Source organism: Myotis brandtii, unplaced genomic scaffold (genome assembly GCF_000412655.1).
Source record: "Myotis brandtii unplaced genomic scaffold, ASM41265v1 scaffold1163, whole genome shotgun sequence".
NCBI lineage: Eukaryota > Metazoa > Chordata > Mammalia > Chiroptera > Vespertilionidae > Myotis > Myotis brandtii.
In genome coordinates, this window is record NW_005354025.1 from 494,487 (window position 1) to 504,893 (window position 10,407).

At 42.7% G+C, this 10,407-nt stretch overlaps 1 protein-coding gene across 7 annotated transcripts in view; it reads right to left on the reverse strand.

The window, feature by feature from the left end:
• Window positions 1-10,407, reverse strand: part of RPRD1B (regulation of nuclear pre-mRNA domain containing 1B) — an 84,567-nt gene that overhangs the window by 62,377 nt on the left and 11,783 nt on the right. For 6 of the 7 annotated variants that reach the window (XR_313127.2, XM_014528966.1, XM_005858251.2 and 3 more), the window contains exon 3: window positions 6,884-7,017. The exons of the other annotated variant lie outside the window; for it this stretch is intronic. Coding sequence is in view for 5 of the 6 variants with exons in the window: in XM_014528966.1 (XP_014384452.1) it covers window positions 6,884-7,017 (134 nt within the window). In the remaining variant the exon portion in view is untranslated. The remainder of the gene's footprint in view (window positions 1-6,883; window positions 7,018-10,407) is intronic. 7 annotated transcript variants of the gene reach the window in all.

Below are 10,407 nucleotides of genomic sequence, written 5' to 3' on the forward strand. Positions count from 1 at the left end.
AGCAAGCTCTACTTGAATCACTTGTTACAAAGAAATAAAACACTTTAATTCTCAATGCTTCCAATTTTTTGTTATAGCATGCTAAATATTAATTTTACTATCTATTGCTTCCATATACAATTTTAATCAACAGTGAGATTTTAATTCTTTAACAAAAAAAATCTTACATATGTAATACTCTTTGTAATACTTTAAGCAATAAAACAAAATTTTTAAAAAATCTTAAAAGTTACAGAACAATCATAACTTTATTGATTATTAAAATCACTTTGCATGGTTTCAGCTTACATGGTCACTTTTAAACTGCTGCACTGCTATGCAATGCAAGGACTGCTGTATTTTTAAAACAGAAAATCTTTTAGGATATACTTTGCACTGAAATATCTAGCAGTAATTTGCACATAGTAGCTATCTAATTAATGGATAGTGTGTGGTATGACCCACATAGAGATTTAACCACTACACTTAGAATTTAAGCATAACAGCAAAAAAGGGAAAACTTGTATTATTTTGTTCACTTCCAAATACCTAGAAGAGTGCTCAATAAATAATTGTTAAATATAGTAACTAAAATAAAAATGATTATAAAACGTGAATCCTTCAGTTTTCAAACTCTCATACAAAAATTTCTATAATAATAAAAGCATAATATGCTAATTAGACTGGACATCCTTCCAGATGAAGCCAGGGCTGCGAGGGAAGCCCAGGTCCCGGGTGTCTGCTGGCGGCCAGAGGGAAGCCTGGGTCTCGGGTGCCAGAGGGAAGCTGGTGCCAGCAGCCGCAGGAAGGAAGGCCTACTCTTGCATGAATTTTGTGCATAGGGCCTCTAGTTTATATATAAAAACCACACATCACTAAATACTTCAGGACACTCAGAATCACTGAATTGAGCACTGGCAGGCCTTCGATCAGGGGTGGGGAAGCTTTTTTCTGCCAGGGGCCATTTGGATATTTAAAAGATTACTAGAGGCCCAGTGCACAAATTCATGCATAGGTGGGGGTCCCTCTGGGTAGCCTACGGGGATTGGACAGAAACCCACAGTCCAACGCCACCTGCAGCTCCTACCTGCTGCTCCCACTCATCTTGGCCCCACTGTGCCTGGTGCGGGCTTGCGCCCAAACAGTCCCTATCAGGAGAGGCTCGCAACACCGCTGCAGCGCTCACCAGCCGTGAGCCCTGCGTCTGGCGCCCTCCTGAGGGGAGTGGCCTGTGGGATTGGACCGAAACTGGCTCTCCAACATTCCGTAAGGTGTCCCAGATTGCAAGAGGGTGCAGGCCAGACCGAGGGACCCCACCGGTGCACAATCGGGGCTGGGGAAGGACAGCAAGAGGGCTCCAGGGTGTGTGTCCGGCCCATCTCACTCAGTCCCAATCAGCTGGACCCCAGCAGCAAGCTAACCTACCAGTCGGAGTGTCTGCCCCCTGGTGGTCAGTGTACGTCACAGCGACTGGTTGACCGGTCAACTGTCTGCCCCAGTGGTCAATGCACGTCATAGCGAGCAGTTGAGCGGCCTTAGCATATCATTAGCATATTACACTTTGATTGGTTGAACAGTTGACCAGACACTTCGCATATTAGGCTTTTATTATATAGGATTCGAGGGCCATACAAAATTATCAACTTAAAAATTAGCCTGCCTGCCCAGCTGGCATGGCTCAGTGGTTGAGCATCGACCTATGAATCAGGAGATCATGGTTTGATTCCTGGTGAGGGTACATGTCCGGGTTGTGGGCTCGATCCCCAGTTTGGGGTGTGCAGGAGGCAGCAGTTGATCAATGATTCTCTCTCCTTTTCCCTTCCTCTCTGAAAGCAATAAAAACATTTAATTAACTCACCCTTACTGCCTTGACAGGACCAGACCAAATGATTTCTCAGGCCTTATAGAGCCCTAGGGTCAGACATTCCCTACCCCTGCCTTAGATAAACCCATGTCTTTACTTTCCCCATCTTATTTTTCATGAGACTATCAAGGCCCACAGGCCATGGTTTGTCCAAATGTCCAAAGTCAGAGAGCTCATTGGTCTGGGTCCTACAGCCAAGTCATTTGCCTCTTAATTTGGAGCTCCTTTAAAAGAAAAATTAATTAATCTAATTCTCACTTGAGGACATGCTTAGAAAGAGGAAGGAAGGGAGAGAGAAACATCAATGTGACAGAGAAACATCGACTGGTTGCCTTCTGCCCGTGCCCCAACCTGTTATTGAACCTGCAGCCCAAGTATGTGCCCTAACCAGGAATCGAACTGGCAAACTTTCATTTCACAGGATGATACTCTACCAACTGAGCCACTCTTGCTAGGCTGGAGCTCCTTTTACCACTTTATGCGACCACTCACTCACAGACTGAAATCAAACTAATGCAAATAATTTTAGGACCATTTCTGTCCTTTGCCATTCTGATGGAAGAGGGTGCAGCAATAGGAGTTAACAATTATCATCCTACTTTTCCAGTTCTCACCTATCTCCACTTGGAGGACCCACTGGAAATGAATTATTCATCATTTCCCCCATAGGATTCCTCTTTTCCTGAGTTACTTATTTCTATTATGAACACTTCCACTGGCCTCATCTTCCAAGTACAACACCTTGGAACCACCAGAATCTCTCCCAAAGTCCCAACTTTTAGCAGATTCCACAGCTCTGAGGGGTATCTTACATATCTCCTCTGCTCCTTCCCATAGCTTCTTACCAGCAATCTGCCTCATACCAGGTCTTGTCCAGACTGCTATCCCAACTGGTCTCCCTAACTCTAGCAGCTCTTTGTCCAACTTAGATTATACTCTTATGTTAAACTAGAGGCCCAGTGCACGAAATTCATGCACTGGAGGGGAGGGGGTCCCTCAGCCCAGCCTGTGCCCTCTCACAGTCCGGGAGCTCCGCGATCAATCGCCCCCGCAGAGGGAGGCCCTGCCCACCCGCTGCAGCCTGGCCGGTCCGTGGCCTGGGCCTCCCTCTTTGGGGTGATCGTGGAGTCGCCCCCGATTGATTACCCCGCTGGCTGGTGGCCTGGGCCTCCCTCTGTAGGCAATCATGGGGCAATGGCCAGGCCCCTGACCAATCACATGGCACCCACCTTGGCTGGCCTGGCGCCAGTGGGTGTCATAGCGTGGTCATCCAGATGGCCGTCCCACTGCTCAGCCATTCGGTCAATTTGCATATTACACTTTTATTATTATAGATTAACATTCCTAAAGCTGAGCTTTCACCCCATCATGCCTCTATTGAAAAACCTGAAATGGCTGGCTACCTAAGTGCAAAGCTTCCTTACTCATGGTAACGGTAATATCACCTTAAGTACTCCCTCTCTCTCTCTCTCAGGCATCATCTCCCTCTAACTCCCACAGCACTTGGCCACTGCTACTTTGCATGGCCACTGGCAGACACTGACCTTACCTCTGATAGAAACATTAAGTGTCTTATTATTTTCCATACCTATAATACCTAGGCAAGTGTCAACACACTGAGCTTGAAGCTTGCTGAAGGCAGAGGACACACAGAGCTCGGAAAATGCTAGTGGAGTGCCAGAAATTACTATCACTGTGTTCCTCTACACAAACAGGACAGCCTGCTTTGGTAACTACCCTGACTCATCTATACAAAGTTAGCAGTCATAATGCCCAGTATTCTCAATCTAGTCAGACAACCATTAAAAATAACCTAGGAAATCTGTCAGTCCCCTTCCTACATCTAAATCTAGGATAAGGCACTGTTCCCCTATCAATTTGGCTTCTGATCACAGTTTTTATACTCCCTTTTTATTCACTCAAACACTGTTACAGGCAAGGCAAATAGACACTACAAGTGACCCAAATCCTTCTGCCTTCATACTGCACTCCTCTTCTATCCTCCAACCTGTCCCTCTGTCTCCAGGGGAACTTGTACTCAGCTAACTTTCAAGTAATCCTGGTTACCTAAATGTTTATGATATGCCTCTTGGAGACCTGCATTTTGGTAGATTTTTAGACATTATGGCAGACCATGACACTAATTTTAAGTCAAAAAGTTAGCATGAAGATTCTCAAATCACATCACAATATGTAGTCATCTGCCTAAAAACCTGGATCTCCTAAAGAATGCACTTGAAATTTTCTGGGGCAAATAAAAGCCCACAAATTTTGTATTTCTTTTATAATGAGAAAAGAACCAGGAAATATTGTTTACAACAGCTTCCTCATTCTTTGTTCCCTCCTTGCAAAATACAGGAAAAAAATCTCCAACAAACAAAGGGCTGACATTTCAGGCAGTTCTGAAAGCACTTTACCCAGATCGTCTCACTGAACTGAGCAGCCAGGTCCAGATTTAAACACGGGAAAGCTGGGCCTAGGACTTGTGCTCTTAACCACTATGCTTTCAGATAGTCTTGCACAAAATCTGAGAAACTAAAAATACTAATTAAGTCTCCTATTTTTGCTACAGTTCATACAGTATTTAGAAACTCAGAATATTAGATTACTAGAGGCCAAGTGCACAAAATTCTTGCACTGGTAGGGTCCCTAGCGGCTGCTGGCTGCTAGCCGGGGCCTCCCTCCCTTCCCCTAGCCACCTGCCGCTGCCAGCTCCAAGTTGAGGGGACAATTTGCATACTATGCTTTTATTATATAGGATTAGGATGGGGGGACAAATAAAGCTATTATCATCACTTGATTAATAACATCTTATCTACAGTATCTCAATTAATGTGCACAACAACCCTGTAAGGTATTACTATTAACAGCCATTAAAGTACAGTGAAGAATCTGCTTTTCCTTTCTAAATCCTTCTACAACTATACAATACTGTGTGGTTCATGTATGACCCATTCAGTCAAGTAAAGGCATGAGTATTCCCAAAAAGAGAGGCAACCTTAGAACACCTGGGTCTTGCCCATGGGGAGACTGGTATGTAACTCAAGAAATCTCTAGTTCTAAAACAAAATTCCTAATCTCATGCATTCTCCAATGTTAGAACTGTCAATGTTCCACAGAAAAAATTTTATTTCAAAGATAAATTCTAAAGTTGCCTAAAAATAAAGAATTGCCCATGAATTAAAGCTGAAATATAAAAAGACTATTTAAATTTAAAAACAAACTACTGGAGAAAGCATCCATATTTTGAAAGGATTGTGGTAAAATATTCTGATAACTCAGGTCCAAAGAAGGCAGTGAGAAGACAGAGTGGTTGACTGGGACTAATACACATGTTGGAACTTTCGTCTTTACAGAATAGAGGAGAAATTATCTTTAGATTAGCATTATCCTCCACACAGAGGAATACTGCCTCCTTTGTTGTTAATATCCTGATGTTCAAAAAACTGAGAAACCCAATGAAGCTATGTTCAAACCTACCAGGGCCACAAACTCCCCCATTTGTCTGGATGCTCTCTAAGTGCAGAACTATTTCTCACTCTTCTCTCCTTCCTATAGCATAGCTGTTTACTCAAAGCACATGTCTGGCAAGTGCTTGTTGACTTGAAATTCAACACTTAGCTTCAAACATTGTATTTCAGAGCTCTCCTACTTGCCCAAAGGTATTTTAAAAAATTTGCACTGTTTGCCAATGAACTCTGAGGCAGAGTAAAGATTGCTAAATAATTCCTCAACACTGTGCAGAATACCACCAAAGGACGCAATACAAACATCACCAGATTCTGAGGTAGGAAGCATCTTCCTTTTTAGAACCTACTCCGCAGAGTGACCCCAAAATTGTTTTTGTTTTATTTTTATCAACTCCAAGTAAAACAACGACTTTCAGTCTGAAAACATTTATATCATTTTTAGGGAGCCTCTAACCTCTGGTTTCACAGGAAAGCTATCCTCCCCTCCCTTAAAATACATATAAACTCAGACCTGGAAGAGATCACAAAAGGTACATAATAACGGGTTGCCGAATGAATGCTATTACCATGGTTGTATTCTACAGCAGAGGCATGTAAGAAGTACCAGAGGAACACAGGAGGAATGGCTCTAAGTGCCAGAAGAGCTGGGGAAGATGTCAGGATGAGGGTGGCAATTCTTGAAGAATGAGTTCACCACACAGAGAAAGGGGTAGAAGGACATTTCAGGCAGAGGTAACAACAAATGCAAAGGAAGAGGCACCAAGAGAGCACCCAGAGGGAAAATTGTTTGGTGTGGCCAAAAGAATATGGTATATATAAGGGAATGACAGAAGAATCTGGAAAAGTAAACTAGTTCAGATTCTAAAGGGTCCTAAATAATGTATTAGTACTTGGACTTGATCCTCCAGGCAATGGGTATGTGTACAGATCAGGTCGTAGCTTAGAAACATGTCATGCCAACTAGAGTTAAACAACTAAATAGAAGTCAAAGAACCAAATAATGTTTGTTCTTACTTATCTTTAAAGAAAATAAACATAAGCTCTTAAGGACTTGGCAAAACTCACATACATGTACACACTTCCCAAGGATATCCTGAGTTCAGTAGAGACCAAAATCAATTTTAGACAGAAAGCTGACAATCACCAAAAGTATGGTCCAAACCCACATATTTAATTAAACCTATTTCTAAAAGGGCTAAGGGACTTATCCACGATCCTATAGTATTTAGTGCCAGAGCTAGGACGGAACCTTCATCCAGGGTACTTCCTAGTTGCCCACAACTCTAAAAAACTTTGTTGTTCCTTTCCCTGGTGCACAGAAAGTCTCTGAAAGGCAGGAGAGCTAAGGAGGACACAGAGCAAAAGTTAGGGTGTGAGATGAATAGCATGAATACTAGAACCAGGCTTACACGCTGCGAGCACTACATAAATTCTCACCATCATTTATGATCATCTCTTTGAAGAATCATATAATCGCTGGTGGTTCACAGCAACCCCCACTGCAGCTTTTCATATCTGATTCGAAAGTAGGCAAAGACCAAGAGCTGTAAACATGTGGTGATGTTTCTACCTTTGGGGGGAGGGCTCTTGGAGTCCTCCATAGACAGCTTCAGCTGCTGTATGAACTCGCCGCCATACACACTTCTTTCTTGCCAGATGTTCAGCAATCTTTCTAAAGGTTTTTTACAGCCTTCATCTGCCTCTCTGCCCAGAAAAGATGAAAAGATATATATAAGCTTATGATTTTTTGTTTTTAATTAAGATAGATGTACTTTTAAAAAAATCAACAACTGACTAAAATATTCACACATTTTAAAACAGAAGGAAGAGTAAGTTATATATTGTGATAAGTGGATACCCAAAACTTGACCAGAAAACTACATTCTTCCTGTGGCAGAATGAGAGAGATTATATGGTAAAAGTAATCTGTGTCTTTTATCCCTTTTGAAAGATGGGCAACTAGGACAAAAAGTCAATGGCTGATTTTTACAGACAGAATTATCAAAATTTGATACTATCAATCAGATTTGTCCGACTGCTGCCTAAGTGCCTATAGCCTCATTACTGGTCTCCCTATCAATCATGACAGCTCGCTTTTTAGAAGACATTAACTGAAATCTAGTGCCAGACATTCTACTGGAAACTAAAGGGGACCAAAACTTTTAAGGAAAGAAAATAAAAGATTAAAAAAATAAAAATGTTTAAAATGGGGAATAAATTCACTACTACTCATCAATGCTACCACACCTCTACATGTATAAATACAATCATATACCCTGGTCTCAACTTTAAATTAACTGCTTCATAATTATCTTAATTCTGGGCTAGGTCTGTATTCCATGTTCACACAAAGATAATCTTAAAACACACTGAGCATAATACAATCCTTAGTAATTTAGACACTTTTTCCTGACATATTACACTCTTGAAACAGACGGTTTTTCAATGAGGTGACTGTAACTAGCATTCAGTGTGAACCAGTGGCTTACCTAAAATGTGAGACAGCAAGTGGAAGAGTGGGGGAAGACTTTCTGAAAGGAAACAAATTCCCTCATCATCCACCTGTAACTATGAATTTTTCTGGTCTGCAGAGCTGTCTGGATGTTAATGATCTTACACTGAATGACTTCAAACAAGAAGGGATACCATGACATCTTCATAAATCAGTATCTTTAATTTAATAGGAACTTCATCCCAAATCAAGATGAGAATTTCATCCACCCTGAGCCCTGACAGCACTTTTCTCAAACTTATGTTAATACTCATGGTGAAGTAAGCTTTCAGCCTTATCTGGTCAGACTATAGTAGTTATGAATTATTAGTGTCAAATTTCACTGAATTGGGGTTAAAATACTAAATCAGGGTACACACAAATTAGTTTGTTGTTGTTAAACCTTTTTCTTTTTTTTTGTTAATCCTTACCCGATAATATTTTCCCATTGATTAGAGAGAGTGGAAGGGGAGAGAGAGAAAGAAACATCCATGTGAGAAAGACACATCGATTGGTTGCCTCCCACACGCAACTTCACAGGGCTGGGGATAGAGCCTGCAACCGAGGTACATGCCCTTCACTGGAATCAAACCTGGGACCCTCAGTCCGAGGGCCAACGCTCTATCCACTGAGCCAATTCAGCTAGGGCAAACCTTTTTCTTTTAGTCAGAGGTGAGTGTGAGAAAAAAACTCCACTAATCTATATATATAAAAGCCTACACGACCTTTACAATGGAACAACTGGTCGCTAAGATGCGCACTGACCACCAGGGGGCAGATGCTCAACACAGAAGCTGCCCTCAGGCCGCAGGCGCTGATCACCTGATCAGGGCCGGGTCCCCAGGCTGGGATGGGGAATCAGGGGAGGGTGGCAGCGGAGGTGGTCCCTTTCCTAGGAGGGCCGAGGACCAGCTCCCTCCTTGGGGCCAGCGGCCAACCCCCTGAGTCCCTACCCCTCTACCACCGGTCGGCAGGCCCCAATAGCCCGATCGGGGCCTGCTGGCCAACCTCCCAGTCCCTCCCCCCCGCCCGCCCCCCGCCAGGCCCCAGGCTGGGCCGGGGAACTGGGGATAGATGGGTGGCACCGGATGTGGGCAGTGAGGGAAAGAGGGGGGGAGGCAGGAATGCAGGGAACCTGATCAGCCCTGATCACCAGCCAGGCCTAGGGACCACATCAGTGCACAAATTTCATGCACCAGGCCTCTAGTAGTTCATAAAACTTAAAGACATGAACTAATTACTTGATATTTGTATAAAACACTTTTACTCCATCTTCAAAATATATCTAGAAACAAATTACCTCTCACCTCTTCCTCAGCTATCAACTTGGTGGAAGCCACTATCATCTCTTGCCTGATTACTACAATATAACCTCATTACTGGTATCCCAGATTCCATCCTTGTCCTCCTACAATCTATTATCAAGCTTAAAAAATAGAATTCTAGCTGCTGTGATAAGGCAGATGAGGTCACTCTAGCTCAAAACTTCCTGTTTGTTCTCCCTCAGAATAAAAGTGAAAATCCTTATAAAAACTACAAAGCCAGTTATTTATCTGGCCTCACCTCTGTCCTCCTCTCCTGCCTCAGGGCCTTTGCACTTAAAGTTCATTTTGCCTGGAACCACATTCCCCCAGGGTGGCATGGCTCATTTGCTCCCCCTCTCTAGGTGTGGATTTACTCACATAGCAACTTTATAGTGAGTCCTTCCCTAATGCCCCTATTTAAAATTACACTCCCTACCCCTACTTAATTCTTCTCCTTGTTACTTATCTTCTGATATGCTATATGGTTTACTTGTTTGCACTCTTTCCATTTGAATGTAAGAGCAGGGATCTGTCCCACCCCACCCCTTTGCTATCTCTATCCTAGAACAAGCTCAACAAATATTTGTCTAATTGTAATCTTTTTTTAAAAATTTAGATAGGTTTCAGTAAGCCATACAATTAGTTAACTTAAAGCAACCATCCTACTACTTCAAGGTCATTCATGCCAACATCAGATATCAACTAAGCACTCACTTGCTCATTCATTGAGGTTTATGAAATACTGTGCTTGGAATACGAAGAATTAGGCCTAGGTCCTGACCTCTAGGGCTCGACCCAATAGCCTTTCACCTTTCCATACCCTACCTGGGGCTTCACATTCTAGCAACACTGGACCATATGTATTTTCTACTCAGAATTTGCTCTCTCTTGTACATATGCCTTTGCTCATGCTATCTCCTCTCCTTTGAATGTAACCCTTAAAGTATTAAACAAGATGAGGGAGAAGTTGTGAGTGATTCAGGTGGCTTAAGTATATGGGAAGTATGAAGAAATAGCAGAATAATCTAGAGGATCAGAATAGAATTAGATTATAGAGGGTCCCGAATGCCATATTGTGGCCTTTATCCTGAAGGCAAAGGGAAGTCCCTGATTTGATCAAATGTATGGTTTAGAAAAATAGTCATTACAATTAGTATAACCCAATGGTCGGCAAACTGCGGCTCGCGAGCCACATGCGGCTCTTTGGCCCCTTGAGTGTGGCTCTTCCACAAAATACCAACTTCTGCGCATGGGCCACGAAGTTTCAATCGCACTGTACATGCGTGCCCGCACTTTAGC